General features: G+C 40.8%; 2 protein-coding genes across 2 annotated transcripts; both read right to left on the bottom strand.

The window, feature by feature from the left end:
* Nucleotides 1-2,597: 2,597 nt before the first annotated feature.
* Nucleotides 2,598-7,662, bottom strand: nup42 (nucleoporin 42). Its single transcript, XM_038725178.1, has 7 exons — nt 7,379-7,662; nt 6,052-6,511; nt 5,718-5,806; nt 5,505-5,581; nt 4,969-5,055; nt 4,766-4,868; nt 2,598-3,413 (listed from the first exon to the last, which is right to left on the bottom strand). The coding sequence occupies exons 1-7, from the start codon at nt 7,533-7,535 to the stop codon at nt 2,878-2,880; spliced, it is 1,509 nt and encodes a 502-aa protein (XP_038581106.1). The 5' UTR covers nt 7,536-7,662; the 3' UTR covers nt 2,598-2,877.
* A 2,196-nt stretch (nt 7,663-9,858) lies between these two features.
* LOC119907412 (gasdermin-E-like) lies at nt 9,859-17,870 on the bottom strand. The gene is made up of 10 exons (XM_038725176.1): nt 17,574-17,870; nt 16,037-16,275; nt 15,638-15,830; nt 15,214-15,391; nt 14,769-14,889; nt 14,325-14,417; nt 13,198-13,319; nt 12,787-12,970; nt 12,605-12,675; nt 9,859-12,287 (listed from the first exon to the last, which is right to left on the bottom strand). Exons 2-10 carry the CDS (start codon nt 16,245-16,247, stop codon nt 12,054-12,056), a joined length of 1,407 nt encoding a protein of 468 aa, XP_038581104.1. The 5' UTR covers nt 16,248-16,275; nt 17,574-17,870; the 3' UTR covers nt 9,859-12,053.
* Nucleotides 17,871-19,009: the final 1,139 nt, after the last annotated feature.

Raw genomic sequence — 19,009 nt, 5'->3', positions numbered from 1 at the left:
ACCACCTGACACACAATGGGCCCTAAAGGCCCCGGGGCCTTAGGGCAGTTGCCCGTTTTACTCAGGTGGTAATCCAGTGTCAGTAGCACAGCTGTTTTTCTTTGGAAACAAAAAAACGATTAAAGAAACAAACTACTACAGAAAATGTAAGCTGCTAAGCAATCAGAAGAGAGGTGGATACACTTATTTAGTTCAGAGCTTGATAAAATAGATAGGATATGCTATTTTTGAATGTGTTTTTCAGTTTCTGTAGGCTATTTTGTGAAACTCAACTTGAAACTTTCTTGAGAAAAGTCATCCATCACATTTATGTTAAAGTTACATAATTGTTGCTCTGTGCATCACCACACTAAAGTAAAATCTTTACTGTAATGTAACATCATTTTCTGCCCAGCCTCTTAGTGCCACTCTAGCTTAAATAATCCAGGCGTCACCCACTCTGGCCTCAAATACAGTAGCCCCTATATACATTCACTGCACTGACAGCATTTACTCACAACAGTGTGTTATTACTGTCAGTGTTAGAGGAACGTGGACACTGATCCTACTATGAACACATAAACATCTGCAGCATAGAAACCGAGGTCCACAACCTTGCAGATGAAATATGTGCCACTCAAGTCACCCAAAGGCATAAATCACAGGCTGGATCAATGCCCTGTTTCCCATAGGCGACCCATGGTGCCACAACACAATCAATTCTTGTTCTCTGCTGTAACAGAAATATAAGGAGGGCCGTCTGTACTGAGCTCGGCACGGAATCCGAATCAGCTCATTAGCATTCCGACGAGAGAGGGGATTCAAGCGGTGGTAAAGCCATCTGTTGCTGTCATCAGCTGATGTAGAGACAACAATAGCTGTGTATTTGCAATGAACATAATTCGCATTTAGGTACTGTATGACATAGGTCTACTACTCTGAAGCCAGCCAGAGGATGACTTTCAACAGCTGCAGGCAGAAGTCATAATTCAAAGAATTGATCCGCTCCAACATAGGCCTACAAACATACAGGGCTACACACAGTCTAAAAAGGGTATTAACGCGCCAGACAACCCCTATGGAAATGTTTACGGAATGTATTAGATCACCATATACAGTGTGCCTTCTCCATGTTGCTGGAGTCAGGTCACAGTCAATTGAATTACAGTTCACATCGCGGTCATGTGACTTGTGGTTTGTGTAAGCTATGATTTCACAGGAGGTGGGGCGGGGGGCAGGTTGGGGGTTCAAAGAGGAGGAATGTGCACAGTAGCTACATGACAGGTGTGTATATGTGCGTGTTTGTGTGTGTGTGTCTCATTTCTCACAATCCAGCCTCCCTCTTGGGAGTCCTGAAACAGCCACCAGCAGGGTAGGAGGAGGAAATGACTGAAATTATATTCTTCGCTATTAAACACAATGAGGGAAATGTAATAATTTCTTTAATATAATATAATTGCGTCTTGCACCATGACCTTCTACAGGTCTTAATGTACTCCGGAGTGATTAAATGTTCCCAGTAAAAAACATTCTGTGTCTGACTATGTATGAGTGTGCAGTGCAGGCATCCACAGAATTACTCGTCATCATCTTTAATATAGCTCTGAGCCACTCTGTGCAGCTCATGCATACATTACATAAACACAGGCAGGCTGGCAATGTGATGCCGCAGCAGTTAGCGATTAAATCTGCTTATTTGCTGGGAAATAAGTACTCAGAAATGCCTATCTTTTTTTTAGTTAGATGTATTTAAGAGTCACCAGATAGCAAATGAAACAAGTGTCACCGAAATGAGTGTGCAAGTGCCTTTTCACGAGACAGTGTCTTTTTCAACCGTTCATTAATCTGTTCAATTATTTATGTATTATCTGCTAGCAGGGGGTGGGGTGGGAGGTTAATGCTTGACAGCCTGAGATGTAGGAGAGAAAAGAACTACTGTATGTCACACACTGTTGCTTGCAGTTTAAGCTGTGTTGCCATTTATAGATATGCATTAAATTGTATGGCTGCGAGATATTGACTTGGGACAATTTCACACACACACACACACAGGAGGCAGCTACAGCTCAGTTTCACCTCTTGCCAATATCACAAACTCTCTGTCAGCTGAAAATATGCCCCAGTCAGCAGAGCCCCAGCCCCTTACAGCAGCAGAATAGCTTATTGCTGTCTCTTTGTCGCTGTATTCCTCTTCTTCTTGTCCCGCCGGGTGCTCAACACCTAATGAATACGTATTGAATAGCTTACTCACTCATTGTCACCCATGCACTACCACACTGTCCTCTCTTTTAGTGGATGTAGGCCTACAAGCTGCTGTGGATGGTTGTAGACCAATGGGCCTGGCTTCAGTTGTTTCAATACTGCAGGGAGCATAATATCCGGCCTGTGGCAATAAACTACCTCTTCTTTTTAAGTTATTACCAAGTTCCACATATATTTACACTTGACGCTTAGTGCTTCACTAAAATGTTAGAAGGATGATGGGCTTTTCTTGTTTGTATTCTGGCACTCTCTCCTGGTTGAGTTGTGCAATTACAGCTTTTATAAAAAGTAAGATTACAAGTCAGTCACAGGAAATTCTATTATTCTTGAAGGAAGTATTAAATGAAACACATTTATATGCAAGAAGAAGACACTATATGACAAAAGCTATAATTGAAAAATACGTGTATTGTAAAGCTGTACATAAAGCATACTTTGCATATACACAAAAATCTTACAAGAAACCAAGGTGAGTCTCCCACTGAGTATGGATCTGGAGTATTTGAACAATATCCATATATTAAAACTGAGAATAATTACTTTTGTTTAAACATAAGCACTAGGCGGAAGAAAATCTTTACTTTGTAAACATTATCTCTTATTTAAAAAAGAATCTTGTTGACTGTTCCCACAGCATCATACCACCAGCATATCAGCTGGGGGAGGCTTTAAAGGAACCTGGCCTAGAGTGAACCTCTTAGCTTTGAACTGATTCAGTTCCTCTGGAGTCAGTTTACTCTCAGGTGAAAACAGACTGTTGGATGTCCCGTCGGATCCTGCTGCAGGTTGAGCAGCGGTTGTCCCAAACCCTCCAGTTGACTGTCCAAAACTACTGCTGCTTCCTGCTGTAGCAGGTGCTTGAGTCCCGAAACTGCTCCCAAATCCTCCTCCAGTGTTTGCTGTCGAAGAGAAACTGAACCCAGAGGCAAGGCCAAATCCTGAAGTGGCCGCTGGTGTGTTGGTGGCCGGAGCGGCAAAGGAAAAAGAAGCAGCCGAAAGAGCAGAGGATGCTGCAGAGGAGGACCCAAACCCAGAGGGAGGTTGTGTAGGAGCTGCTGAGGCACTGCCAAAACCTGCGGAGGATGATGGTGCCAGCGCTGAGGAGCCAAATCCACCACTTGGAGCAGCAAAGCTGAAAGTGCCAGCCTGGGCCGGTGCTGGAGCCCCAAAGCCTACATGGTCAAAAAGATTTCCTGATCAGCATTTTCAGATGCACTGATAAAAGTGTTCAGATTCATTCATGTGCTTGGGCTGAACTCAAACACTAAAATAATTTGTTCACACACTGTATTCATGAGACACAAGGAATACATTTAAAGCAACTGGTTTTGCTTGCAGAGTCAGATGATGCAGTGTGTCCCATTAATTACCTTTCACAGCCCACTTTTTTTTTTCTTAAGGTTTGAGTGTAATGTGAAAAACTAAAATCTATGTTGTTCAATAATTATTGTAATAATTATAATAATAATAGCCAAAATTTATGTAAAAATGCATTGTTAGTAACATATGTTTTTTTTTTTTTTTTTTAGAGAGGAGCACCCCCACCACAGTGTCACAAAATCCTGTGGGAAACAATCGGTGATGCATTGTCCATTAAATATGACATTACAGTCAGCAGCAGTGTTGAGCAAGTTACTCAGAAATTTTAATATTTTACTAGTTACTTATTACTCCTTAAAAAAGGTTATAATACGACTTTACTCATTACTGGGTGATAAAAGCATCTATTTCCGTTACTATATTACTTTCGGCGGGGTGGGGGTGGGGTCACTAATCTGGACAACCCAGCTATATCCAACTTTGGACAGGTTTGTGCAGCGGTGTTTATGAGAGAGAGAGAGAGAGAGAGGATGCTGAATGCATGTATGCTGCGCAATACAGCTTCTCAATCAAATACGATTTTAAATACGCCTCGTAAAAAAATATAAAATCAATATGTGCTGGTCAGCGTTGATAATTATCCCATACACTCATTAATTTGTGGGCCGCCACAAATAAAATAATATGGGAAATAATATGGGAAACACTTCACTGCCACCCCACTTCTCCGCCCAAACAAAGCAGTCTGTCCCGACTTTATTAACTAATATCATGTTCATAACAGCAGAAAGGAGTGTGTTTTTTACAAAACATACAGGCTAACGTTTCTTAACGTCTTAACGTTTCTTACTCAGTAACACATTACTCTTCACACTGGTCTGCAGCTGGCCATCTTATCTTAGCACAAACACTGCAAATGGGGCAACAGCTAGCTCTGTCAAAAGGTAACAAAATCAACCTACTGGCACACCTAAAGCTCACTAATTAACACACTGTATCTTGTTTTTTTTAATGTTTTTTCAAAAGCCAAAGAGCCAAATGCCAAAGACCAGCACTTTCTTATTTTAGAGAGGTTATTTGCTATTTCTTGGCTGGGAGCAGTCACTTCCTTAGGCCCTTTGCAAGAAAGCAAAGCATTTCCAAAAGTGTTGAACTATTTTTGTTACACTGTTACTGTTATGATGAAGCAATACTTAATCTCCACCTTTGCTTTCAAAGCTGGATGCAGAGGAACCAAATCCAGTCGCTGTCGCTGAACCAAAGTCACTTGAAGGTGCCTGAGGGGCTGGGCTGTTTAACTCTGTGAGCTGCAAGGAAAGTAAATATTGCAAATATCAAAAGTTGTTCACTGTATTTTAAAAAAAAAGTCCTATAAAAAATAACTGTGTGTGGGTCTGTGTGTCTCACCACAGCTGCACGGGTGGCTGGACTCATAACCTTCAATTCCTGGACTCTGCTTCTCCACTGGTTGAGCAACTGATTGATGCCATTAATCTGAACATGTGAAACAGAAGTTCCTTAGGCGAGAGGTTCTCAAAGTGGGGTTATTTTCACTATTATTCCATCCACAAGTAACACAGTAGCAGAACATATTTTGGTCATGGGTTTCATACACTTTCTGCAATGAAACATCTAAAAGCCAAATTCCTATCAGATGGGCGATCCTGGGACAAAATCTTATCAAATGTGTCAGTGTAATTTGTGTCAGTTTAGGGGTCCTTGACATGAAAAGGTTTGAGAACCAGTGCCTTAGACTGCTACACATTTTAAATGTTTAAAAAAGATGGTGTGACAAATACATTGAGATTTTGCCTAACAATCTCAAAGGAATCCTTACATCCATGCCGAAGACAAAGAGTCATGAAATGAAGTCTCTTCAGAAATGTACTTTCTTGTTGGCCTGAAAACAAACATTAGGAATGCCATTAATGAGGGGAACTTACATAGCTCTGCAGATCGCCTGAAGCTTTTGTGGAGTAATACTCCAGCCTGAGCTCTTCTGGAGAGAGATCAGTGAAACCTATAGATGAGAAATAAACATGTTCAGGTCTAGTGTCTTGGTGATTGGTGTAATAAACCCATTGTTTACAACCACTAGTGCTGTGACCACAAATAAGAACAGAAATTGTGTGATTAAATGTATTTTTGATACACACCAGATAAAGATGTCTTTAAGCTGGAGTAACAGGAGAAGCCCCACATCCCTGAACTCTCCCAACTGTCCATGTCCATCTGAATGATCTCCCTGGGTGACCATGAGACAGACATTGATTATTGTATTATTATTATTATGACATTTATACCCCCCCCAGTCAATTATACACAGTAGCAACAAGTTAACCATACAGTGGTCTATGATACCAAATCTTTATATCAAAACATTATTATTATCAAACATTTTATTCTCTAGACAAAAAAGTATAGACTGAAACCTAAGCTGGGTCCACACATTTTAATGCTGCACAACTTAAAAAAAACAAGCAGACTCACAGTTTTTTGTCGTCGTCGTCATCACCAGCTGCCACCTGCTGCCCTCCTCCTCTTCCTCCCCTGTCAAAGGTGCTGGGAGTACCAAGCGCTGAGAATCTGTTTTGAGGGGAGAAGCTGAATTCGTTGCCCTTTGCGTTATCTCTTCTCCCGCCACCTCCTCGGCCCCAGTCATTCTCTCCGCGGCCCCAGTCAGCTCCTCCTCCACTGCCACCTCCTCCTCCTCGACCCCAGTCAGCTCCTCCTCCACCGCCACCTCCTCCTCCTCCTCGACCCCAGTCAGCTCCTCCTCCACCGCCACCTCCTCCTCCTCCTCCTCCTCCTCGACCCCAGTCAGCTCCTCCTCCACCGCCACCTCCTCCTCCTCGACCCCAGTCATCACTTCCACGAGAGGAGAATGATGAAGGCTGGATATACCCTCCTTTTTGCTGGGAAGGATTCACCCAAACTCGATTTCCAAACCCTAAATACCAACATGCACACCAAAACCAGTCAATGTTGAGGGAAAAAAAATCACTCTTTTTGTCCATATTATAATTCTACTAAAAACCCGTCTGTCTACTCTGTTTGTAGAACACCTATAGCATGGCTGTCTGTCCTGAATGAGAGCCCCCTCCTCTGTGTTTCCCTCATTTCTTTGTCTTTAGACTCTAAAGACAGACAATGCCATATGTTGGACAAATTGCAAAGCCTTTTAGGATAAATGTGTGGTTTAACTTTGACTTGATCTACAGTCCCTCACAGTGTAGTGCTTACCAGACATTATATTTGTCAGTAGAATAAAAGTGAGCATTGTTTTCTTCTAGTAATGTTCTATTCTCATTGTGTTTAGCTGTCCTGTAATACTTATTTATCTTTGACTTTCGGTGACCCATTTATTGCATTAATTTGCAGTCAGGGCCCCTGAGTCTCTGGAACAGCCTGCCCGATGAAATCAGGACGGCTGAGTCAGTGAACTCTTTTAAGTCCCTTCTGAAAACATACTTTTAGCCCTGCAACAAACCCTGCCTTCATGAAAGTTTTCATGTTCAGTTTATGTTGAAACTGTTTTACAGGGTTTATGAATCAAGTCTGCGGTCATTCTGGATGATGTAATGTTTGTCTGAGCTGCTGTTGAACTGAGAGATGTTTCTAAAGTTTTGACTGTACGTCATACTTGTTAACATGAACACGCCACAATAACTCAACAACCTAACAAAAGTTAACATCCTACCGTTAGCTTACCGTTAATGCCAATGAATGAGAAACGAAAGCTAATTCTGCCTGCCAACCAGCTAACGCTACACAAACACTTCGAAGAGTTAGCTAACGCTTTATTTATTTACGTTACCTCCACCTCCTCCTCTGGTCTGCTGCTGAGCAGGAGTGCGGCTGTAATTGTTGTTGTATCCTCCACCTCCACCTCTGCTTCCTCCCCTCGGGTGCTCATTCCAACATTTTTCGCCGTAACGACAACGGCCCTGAAGAAAAAAGTTGCACACCGTCATTTCCCCGCGGCGTTCGTTGTGTTAAATGTTTCGACAAACGTTTCGTCTCTGAGCTCCCAAACCCAAACAGCACTCGGCAATGTTTTCGTGCGACTCGCGAAGAGGCACGAGCCGGTGTCGCAGGAAATTTGCGTCATCTGCTCGTCTTATTCTTCTTCTTCTTCTGCTTCTTCTTCTGCTTCTTCTTCTTGTTTCCGGCAGGCTAGACGCATCTGTGGCGTATTGCTGCCCTCCTCTGTTCGTTATTCACATCTTAACGCTAATTGCCTATATCTTTTTGTATAAACCAGTTTTATGTAGGTACTCGATCACTTTCTTCATTTTGTTCCAACTATCTAAGTTAACTAGAGTGCGTATGCTAAATATAGTTTCTCCAATTGCCTCCAGGTCTCTAAAAAATTTCCTCCTTTGGCGAGAGAATTTTCTACAATGAACTAATACATGCTTCACTGTTTCCTGTTTCTCCACATTCACATTTTCCATCAGGGTGTTTACCAATCAGAGCCAGCTCACAGTGCCCAAACCTCAGTCTGACACCTGCGTAATTTCCACAAGTAAATGTTGTCTAGATTTCATTTTAGTATCTTTAATTGTAATCATAATTGCTGCTGAGTCGCTACATATAACTGAATATTCCTGTTTATTATGTTCGACCCACTTTAAAGCCCATAGAACAGCCACCAACTCTGCTGTGAAGACTGACATTTGATCTGGAATTCTACATCCTTTTTTATAACCTATTTCTGGAATGCTTACACCAAAAGCCACTTTACCGCTCTCAGGATCCTTTGACCCATCAGTATAGATTTGTAGGTGGCCTCCCCATATTTGACACATCCGGGCTTTTATCTCCTTCACTACAGCCTCTGACATATTTCTTTTGCTTGTTTCCATAAAATATAGGTCAACACTGGGATCAGGAATTAACCATGGACGACATATTGGTGGACATACATTTAAATTCATAATACCAATTTCCTCTGCCATAGATTTGAGTTTTTCTGTAAAGTTTGTTTTGATCCTTCCTGCCGTTCCCATGAACTCCCAATGTTGACTCAACAGGGTTTTTGTTGGTAGATTTCCATCCCGTCCTTTTAGTTTCATTATATACTTCAAACCAATTTTACGTCTTCTTATTTCTAATGGCATCTCCCCTGTTTCTATTAATAGTGCCGGAATTGGGGTTGTGCGAAACGCCCCACTGCACACTCTAAGGGCTTTTGCTTGGACTCTGTCAAGTTGGTTAATCACTGAAGGGGTTGCTGATCCACATACCACACAGCCATAATCCATAGTTGATCTTATCATTGCTCTGTATATCATCATCATAGATTCACTGTCAGCTCCCCAGTCGGCCCCAGCCACACACCTTAGGACATTAATTATTTTCCCACATTTCAAGGAAACCATCTCAATAAGCTTCTTCTATGTCATCCTTTCATCTAACCACATTCCTAAAAATGTGAAATGTTTCACTCTTTCAATAGTCCTATTATAAATCTGTAACATCTGTGTAGGCATTTTCTTCTTCCAAATATCATGCATTTCATTTTTTCTGTAGATATTTTAAAGCCCCAGTCATTAACCCATTCAGTTACTTTGTCCAATGCAGTTTGCGTTTGACCATAAATATAGGAGATGCTCCTCCCTCGCTTCCAAATGGCCCCATCATCTGCAAACAATGAGAACTTGAATTCTTTCCTCACTCTACTAAACATGCCATTGACTAGTATATTAAAGAGCACTGGACTTCCTGGGGTTCCATTCTCTATTTCAAGCTCATCTGATAATTCGCTTCCCACCCTCAGCTGAATTGTCCTGTCACATAAGAAGTTCTTAATCCAGTTAAACGTTCTTCCTGATTCCAGCGTCATGAAGTGCAATTAACAACCCCTCCTGCCTCCTGTTCACTCATAAGTGAAAATACCTGCATGTGTGTACAATGTAGAGCATAAAGCATACACACCCTTGTGCAGAGGTCTGGTAAGCATACAAAACTCTGTCTAAACAATTGTGTGACTTGTCCTTCTTCTTAATCCTTCTGACAGCCATTGTTCATTACTAATTGTATCCAACATCACATATGCGTGATCATGAATAGTTTGATAATATCAGACAAATGTTGTTTGGGATCTTTGTCGTAAAAACATAAATCTTAAAGGTATCTACGATTTTCAATAAAAAATCAACTAAATTCAAATTTGTTTATAGTTTATTGTTTCAAAACAGATAACCTCTGTGAAGTAGCAATTTCCCAAAAAAAATTCCAAGAACCACAAATACAAATTACAACTTCAGCATCTTTGAGAGATACTGTTCATGCAATATAAAAAAGCTTTATTCGCCATTTCTGCAAGATAAAATGACACACTGATATTGCCATGACACAGACTAAAAGCTTTTTCAAAATGTATTAATAGAGTGTAAAGTAAAACATATTTTTCTCCAAACAATAAATTCAAATGTTAACTGACAAAAAGGAACATGTAGTGCCATGGCAAAGGCAGCTTCATAAAACTTCATAGGTAATGTAGAAATACACAAAATCCTCATATTATAACATCATTACTGCACTCAGGGCTGGACTGGGACAAAAAATCTGCCCTGGCATTTTTGGCCCAGGCGGCCCACCAAAATCGGTCGGACACCCCTCACCAATACACCATCCTTCCATTTAAGGGCTCAGATTAGGGGTGTGACAAAACACTTAGCCCATGAGACATAACATTGCACACGATTGGGGCCATGACAACAAGACAAGAATAGCTTATATTTTTATAGGCCTAATATTTAGAAGAAAAAAAAATTATTGAAGAAATATTTGATAGGGAGGTCTGGGGATCTTCTACCAGAAGATTTTGAGCATGAAACATTTAATTTCCTGCATTCTGGAGACATTTTCTGCACCAGGGAAGAATCCAGGCGCCAGGTGACAATTCAGAATATAAAAATACAATAGAATGCAGTAATCAGTAGCTTATTGTTTTTAGCTAAAGTTACTTTATTGGACAACACAGTTTCCCTCTATATTTACATTGCAATGCAGGCTTATTGTGCAAATAAACCTTTTTCATAGCATTTTATTTGTTGATTAACATTTCTTGGTGCAAGCTATTTTTAAGAATATTTTTTTTTAAATGCTTCCAAAAAGTCATGGCTACTGGTCCCCAGTGTAAATGACCCTCCCTCCCTGCTCCAGGTTGAGCTACTCCATGCTTACCGCTTTACCTCCACTCTCCTGCTGCTTTCTCCCGTCCTGTCACTTTGTCACCTGCTAACACACATCTCCTCCTCTGCCTGACAGTGGCTACAGCCCTCCTTTAGTCCTTCAAGTGCCTGTACCTGCTCTATGTCAGGTAAACATATCGGTTATTTTTGCGCATTTGGCTGCATCCGTCTGAAGATTTTTTTTTTGTTGGGGGGGTAAAGCAAGAAACAGAGAGCAGAGTAAGAGATGTGATTGGCCTGGCCCAGTGTCAGTATAGAAAATTACCCAATGGGCCGTTGACCATGCTTTATGGGCTGGTCGTTGGCCCATTTTTTAAAAACAGTTAGGCCACATTTGTGCTTATTTTTTTAGGAAGCACATAACTTAAAGGCATTGCAGGATATAAATACATAATTTACGTTACATCGGCCCCAAAGATGCGTCGTCTCACCGGGCATTTGCCCTGTATGCCAGATTACCGGTCCATCCCTGACTGCACTTTTTTTGTATTGAATGCAATTATTTCAGGGAATGTTAAATATAGCCTGCAGTTTTCTTGATAAATAAAAGACTCTAATAGCAAATGTTTTTGATTAGGAGCAGTAGCAGCAATGAAATGCAACCTCATTTAAAATAAAAATCCTAGCAATAATAGGCATGCGACACAGTTTTTAGCATACCACAATAATGTTTACATATGGTGTGTCATTGGCATGCATCAAATATCCCATTTGTTGTTATATAAAAAAACTAAATCTGTAAACATTACTTGAGCTAAGAAATCAGAAATCTGTTTTCTTAGATCAAACACTATCCATTTTCAGTTGATCCAGTCACTGAACATCCTCAACTCACTGATGAACAGGACACATTTTCCTTGTAAGCATGTAAATAAAAATAATGAAACTGGACTCCTACAAAACAATATTAATTTGTAGGATATATTATGTAAGGTGCATGATCAAGGGTAATGGTTTAAAAGCTATAAAAAACTGAAACATGTCACTATGAAACATGTCAGAGCTGAACCAAAGTATGAGAATTCATCACTTTTCATTGTCTTTTTCATATCATTCAAATATATTTAGTGCTTGTTGAGTAACAAAAATAGAAAAACAATATAACTATCAATAAAGCACATATATATGATAGTCTAACAAAAAATAAACAATGTGAACTAATCAATAATAATAATATAAAGATTTAATGCTATAAACTACAGAAAACTTAGTGCCAATAAACTTTACAATAAAGAAAGGAATGGAATATGATCCATGAAAAAGGAAAAAGTGCATATGCAAACAATACTACTACTTTAGTCCTTTGCACAGCAAGGACAGTCCTTGTATGCTGAGACGGAGGACCAGTGGGAGAATTCTGTCTTCATTTCCGGTCTCCGTCCACAGCCTGTCTGTGTCTCTCCTCAGCGTCACATTGGTGGAGCTGAGCAGCTGCTCTGCCAGCTGAAAGGCTTGGTTGTCCTGCAGCAGGACCGGAAGACACTGGATGGAGAGAGGCTCACTGGTCCCCTTTAACCTGCACATCTAGTGAGAGAGAGAGAGAGAGAGACACACACACACACACACACACACATTACTCGATGAATTAATCTGTAGAGGTGCTTTTGTTACCTATGGACAGAGCCAGGCTAGCTGTTTCCCCCTTTATGCTAAGCTAAGCTCATTGGCTGCTGGCTGTAGCTACATCTCTAGCATACAGAGATGAGAGTGGTATCGATGTTCTAGTCTGACTTTCAGCAAGAAATTGAATAAGTGTATTTTCCAAAATGTCCCAAACGTTCCCAAACTGTATAACAGTCAATAGCGTAAAAAGATGCAGTGAACTAAACAAGTTAACTAACCAGTGTGTCAAAGGCCTCCAGAAAATCAGGACAGCTCTCACTCAAGAGGCTCAGAGTTTCATCAGGCAACTCTACAAAAACACCAGATGGAACACACAAGATTAAACTGCAGAAAACCATTGGTTGAGCACTACCTTGTTTTGCTCAAAACACTGCGGGAAAATGTTTATAGCCTCTCTCACCTTCTATGGCACTGACCAACAGGTGAGCTGCATTTAGGTGAGCAGGGACACCAAACTGGCTGCTCTCAGCAAGACTGTCTGTGTCCACTAGGTCCAGTGTGGCTGACACCGATGTCACCAGACTCTCCGACAACTCCTCTTGCTTAGCCATATCGAGTGTTTCACCACTACACAAGCCCTCCAGCTGTAATAGCGTGAGGTACAGAGTGGAGGGAAAGTGGAGGGAACAGAAAATGTAACAAAAAGAGCAATGGTAGTTCAAACTAGCATAGAAGACAGATCTTTGCCTCAATATATAGACTGTGTCCATTTGTGTACATTTACAGTACACAACTATCCACATGTCCACTGCAGATATGGGCCACAACATGTGGTGTGCTGGTGAAGGGGTCATGTCAATGTGTCACTCACCACATCCTGCAGACATGACAGAGCAGTTCTGTCCCTCAGAGTCTCTTGCAGTGTCTTGAACAAGGCACATCGAGTTGACTTGGGGAGCTCTGCCAGAGGAGAAAGGTCCATCTCCTGGGATCCTGTAAGACAACATACAGAATTCAGCTGGTACTAGCCCCAGTCAGCCACCTTTGATATGATGAATGCAAACAAAAGTTTCTTTGTCAGTGTACACACAGTTGAGCTCTCAGCAGCGCCTTTGGTGTTATTTAAAAAGACAGCTGTTTTAATGAAAATGAGTGATGTACGTATGGCTATCACACAGAATAATGTATATTATATTACTGGATTGATTAAAAGCTTGATCGTCGTCAGAGTATAGCCAATGGGTTCAGAGATTGCATTTCTACCAATGCATTCGGTCTCTTTTGCTTTCTACGTGTACTGTTAAACAGCATGCAACCAAAGCCCACTCAAACGTGATCGGTCAATACTATTCGGACTACAAATGGAAACCAGAACGCTTCCGAAACCAAAATCATGACCCATGCCTACAGACTCTGCATTCACATGCGGCCCACTGTTTATAGAAATAATGTTGCAGCTGGTAGGTGGGGCTAATTTCAATTACTCTATATACTGCTGGGTAGCTTGTGAACTTCACAATCAATAAAGTTTTACCTTAACCTATAATCTTAACCTATCTTAATACATCATCATCATTTATTTGTTGATTATATTTTAAATGTATCATTAATCTGAATCTACACAGCGACTAGTAACTAAAGTTATCATATAAAGGTTGTGGGGTAGAAGTATAAAGTAGAAAATGTAAATTCTTAAGTTAAGTCCCTCAGAGTTGTACTGTAGTACAGTACTTGAGTAAATGCACTTAGCTACTTCCTACCACTGCCAGTCAGCCCAAACATAGTCTTTTAGAGCAAAACCTATGCGTCTATGGATTTGTTGAATCCACAATGCCACTTGCACGCATACGACTAGAAAAGGGAACCTACTACAGTTTTATCATTTCACAACTGTTTCACTTCCCCACAAAAACACAGATATTTGAATGAATGTGCACAAAACATTTTGCAGTGCACTCAAAGGTACTTTCTTTGGAAGCTTCTCTCTATTGTCCTTACCATCCACTGTATTCAAGGAATCATGAGATGGCCAGGACATAACATCCGAGTCTGCTTCAATACCTCCTATAGTGCCAGGTCGCAGGCATATATCTAAAAATACAAACAACATCATAGATCAGTGGTCATGCAGTTGCTTCAAAGTCCAAAACAGGTCATAACATGACAATTTTGGGCCTTTGAAGTAAACAAAATATCCAAGTTTGCAAAATAGCTTCGCTAGCATCTGAGCGCTTTACTTGTTTACTTATCCAAATGAATGGGATTCGTGCAACTTTAGGTTGTCCAGAGCAGTATTTATGGCATAGTTTAACACACAGAGGAGGAAACGACCAAATAGAGAAGTTACATTGTGATTCACTCTTTCATTTTCCCCCCACATCAATCTCAGTTTGCCTCTCTGTAACAACACAAACACACACACATACATACAAACTCACTCACCGTAGTGTCCATTTTTTTTAATCTCCAGTTCCAGGATGCTGTATGCAATGACTGTGCCAGAGGGGATCTCCAAGGAAACATCACTGTCCATCCTAATGTCATTGCTTTCCTTTACAAGCACCTGAGAAAACACATATCCACACACTAAATACTTCTTGGTTGAGGATCTTATATTTGTACTGCTTAAAGAGAATTTAACCAAGCAATATGATGCTAATAAGTATGTAAATAATGACTGGATCTGATTACAATGTTACCTTAGAAGTTATTAAGAAATTCCCATAGAAAACCAGTTCATTATTGATTAATTTTAAACAGAAATGGTCATCACACTGAAACTGACTCACATCTCATATTGTCAGTGATTTGTCAAATGAATGTAGAAAATGAATATGTACTGGATAATAAATACCTGCAATACACACTCAATCTCAGCCACACCCACCTTAACAGAGCCCCCCAGCAAGCCCACTAGCTTGAGCACCCCCTGAAAGATGCACTGCTCCTTTTTCATCTGGGTGATGGAGCAGGAGTTGGCGGTGAGGATCCTCTCCTTCACCACTGCCAGCACCTCAGCTCGCTTCTCCAGCTGCTGCACCAGCACGTGCTGCATGTCCACCAGCCTGATGCAAAGAGATACTGATATGCAATCACAAGACACATGGACAAATCCAGTGTAGTATGTTTGAGTAACATGACGCCGTTTGTCTCTGTGGTTGTGGTTACGTCTTTGCATGACACTGGTCTGAGGTGTCAAATGTCGAACGTCTAACTACATTTACGGTGTTAATCTCATCAACGATGAAGTCATCATCCGGTTGCCATCTGCAGCAACGTGCAAACAGTAAAAAAAAGGAATAATTTTACACCTGTTGCTGGAGTCGTAGAGCAGCTTCTTCACATCCAGCTCCTCTTTCTTCAGTTTGCCAAAGCATGATTCAAGCTTGGAAGAGCCCTGTCCCTCTAGTGTGACACTGACAGAGCCAGCATTTGTGTCCATCTTCCCAGATAGTTTGTCTCCAAATGTCCCCTTGTAGGTGAGGAATTCTGTCTCAGACACTCCTGAGGACACATATGGTGTTAGCATATATACGTATAGATGTGTGTGGGAAATGTTTCATGAGCTGTAAAAACATCTACATGTGGCTTACAAAAAAGAAGCTAGCATGGAAATAAAATATTATATAGCTTGAGCAATTTCTATTCACTTTGCATGTTTTGTTTTTCTTTCTTTCTTTCTTCTTACACAAATGTGCACGTTTACATACCAGGATTGAGCACCTTGTCGCCCTGCAACAAGTCTCCGAGGGTGAAATCTGTTGGTTGGTACTTGGGCCTCTGCCAGAACCAGATGCGGTTGCGTTTGACGACCAGTGCCATGGGAACCAGTTTGTCTGAGTCATTTACTCGGGACACGTGGATGAGGCTTCCGTCAGGGTCAATCTGACGGACCAAGTTGGCAGTTGCTTTGGAAAACATGGCTTCAGGAGATGAGAACTGCAGACAGCTGGAGAAGAGACTTTTTAAGGCTTCAATTTGACCTTCTATTGTACACTAAGGCGCTAAGAGCAAAGCGCTGGTGTGCTTTTACTTAACTACAAGGCTACCAGGGTAATTTCCAGCTGGCATGCTCCCCAGTTTCTCCCTCTACATAACCTGCAGGTTTAAGAAGACCCAATAAAGTCAAGCAGAGGCGTTTGTAACTGGGTCCTGAAATCAAACAGTAGGTAGTGACTCACAAGGCATGAGGGAAGTCCCCTGCATGCTGTATGCTAGCTCAGATTTCAGATGTAAATATTTAAAGTAATCAGGCGTAATGGGGATTTGTGCCGTGAGGGAAGAGAGAGAGAAAGAATAAAGGAAAATTTGAGCTGTGTTGCTGTTGGTTTGAGGAATGTAAATCAAAAGAATGCAACCTTGGCTGGAAGACAGAAAGAAGCCAGTTAGGAGGAAATAAATGACAAATAACAGGAGAGAGCTCAGACCTCTGAAGATTTACCCCTGAATTAAATCAAGAATGACACAACCTTCTCTCATTCATACGAACAAAACAACCCATCCTTAACTCAGTTTGCATGGAGTCATTTGGTCTGAATTATTAAAAAGCTGCGGTAACATCAGTGGGGACCTTTCTCTAACCTCAAACTCCAATTCCAAACGCTCAAATATGCTGTTTCTAAATATTTTACGTTTCTTTTGTTCAGTGTGATCTGGACCAAGGAAACAAGAGAAAGAAAGAGGACAGGATAATAGGAACAACCTTTAAACATTTTTGACTAAACATAGGCTAGTTCAAGTGGTTATGGTGGCCTGCAATAACTTATAGGATCAAAGTTACATAATAAGTTAATTTAATCACCTACATCAAACACTATCAGTTCATTTTATTGAACTTGAACTGTAGTAGAAAAAGGAGAATAGACTTCAATCTCCCATAAACATCGTTGCCAATATAAAGAACTGAAAAGGAAATTTCAGTGGCTGAAGCCCCCACATTCCTGACGCGTGTATTAAACACAACTACACTCCCATGTGTCCCAGCGCGCGCAGTCCATTTTTTCCAACGTAACAAGACTGCAATGGCTGAAAGCTGCGCGTGCTTACACACTGCACAGTGAAATCAGCGTGCCTGAAGGACGCACGACTCGGGCTATGAGTGTTAAATCAAATAAATAAAGTGGAGAAAAAACATGTTCTGAACACATTTACTATTTAGATCTTGAGGTTTTGACAGTCGATGTCTTTAGCTGGTTCTTTGTCTCTCAAAAACACAGATAAGCGATTATAAATGAAGTTGCCACGTACCTCAAATTAGCTTCTAAGTAAAGTTCAGGACTTTTTCAGCGTCGTACGTGTAGAGCTCTTGCCCGTCCAGCTGTCGCTCCTGGAATGTCACCGATGCTGTCATGCGTAAAAGTAGAACAAAATTATCCAAACGCGCGCTACAACAGTATTCTGAGTGTAACAGTGACTCGTCCCTCTTTGTGTTACACAAAGAAAAGGAAAAATAATCACTAATAGGCTAGTAAGAGTAGTGTTCGGTCAGAGCTGTAGATGAACGAGGAGAGGAGGATAGACTGGACAGTTATCCGCTAACGGCAGAGGACACAGACACAGCTGCCTCCTCCCACTCTTCACTGGAGAGTTAATTATGATCATATGAACTCGTGTGTGTGTGTGTGTGTGTGTGTGTGTGTGTGTGTGTGTACCCACAGGGATAGAGGAACAAACGTGTTTTACGACATGAGCAGACTTAACTCCTAGATCTTCTTTTGGTTTGTAAATTACACTAAGTGTGTAAAAGCTTGCATATCATGCCTGATTGATTGATTCAAATCTGCACATTGGTGGTGGTTTAGCTAGCTAGCAGAAGTAGGTTATGACATTACCACCAGCTACACCACATCCTCTCCAATTTATAACACCTTATCATAGTTTTTTTAATATATATATTTTTAGTTTCTCTTCTAGATATTACAAAAAACACTCCTGAAATCCCCTTCACACGAAACGCCACAATATGCTGTGTAGGTGCTGTTGGTGCCAGTATGTGGAGGTTGTGATTTGAAAGGAAATCATGTAAGGACTGGTATTAAAAGAATGTGTGGGTGTACTGTATTCGATTGTGACATGCCTGTATGTAGTGAAAAGTAGTAACTTGTAAAGGCAAACAGGGACTTGTCACTCAGATGTAGAGATAATGGTCGTCTGTTCCCTTAAGTGTGGATGTACCCAGAACACTAGTTATACCTGGCTCAGGACTACTGAAAAAGGATGCTTTTCTCTAAAGTTTTTTAACAACCCTTTAGCCTAGAGAACCTAGGTATGTAAAAGTTTTTTAACCTAAAAGTTAGTCTTTAAAAAACTTTAGATAACCTCTAAGGAACATTCCCTGAAGGGAAGTACTTAAGATTGAAAGTAAATTTACAAATTTCAGTTCATAGTACAGTACAGTATACAGTATTATATTGTAGTATATAAACATATTATTTATTTCATTTATTTGTATACACATATTAGTTCAAGTGGGCCCACACCGCTCTACAGGCTTGAGGAAATTAGCACTGAAGGAGATAATAACCCCAGCAGTTGGCAGTAGGGCAATTTGATTAGCAATTTAAAATTATTCATTGTTATTCAAACAAAAAAGAAACAAATAAAAATCAACTGTCAACAGTTGTTTGTTACTCAGTGAGTGAGAAATCTCAGAAAACTATACTAGTGGTTGCTACCCAGATAGC

This window comes from Micropterus salmoides, unplaced genomic scaffold (assembly GCF_014851395.1).
Source record: "Micropterus salmoides isolate LMB-PRFRI ecotype aquatic unplaced genomic scaffold, ASM1485139v1 Ms_hic_scaffold_17, whole genome shotgun sequence".
Taxonomy (NCBI): Eukaryota; Metazoa; Chordata; class Actinopteri; order Centrarchiformes; family Centrarchidae; genus Micropterus; species Micropterus salmoides.
This window is presented reverse-complemented; position numbering and strand designations above follow the sequence as displayed.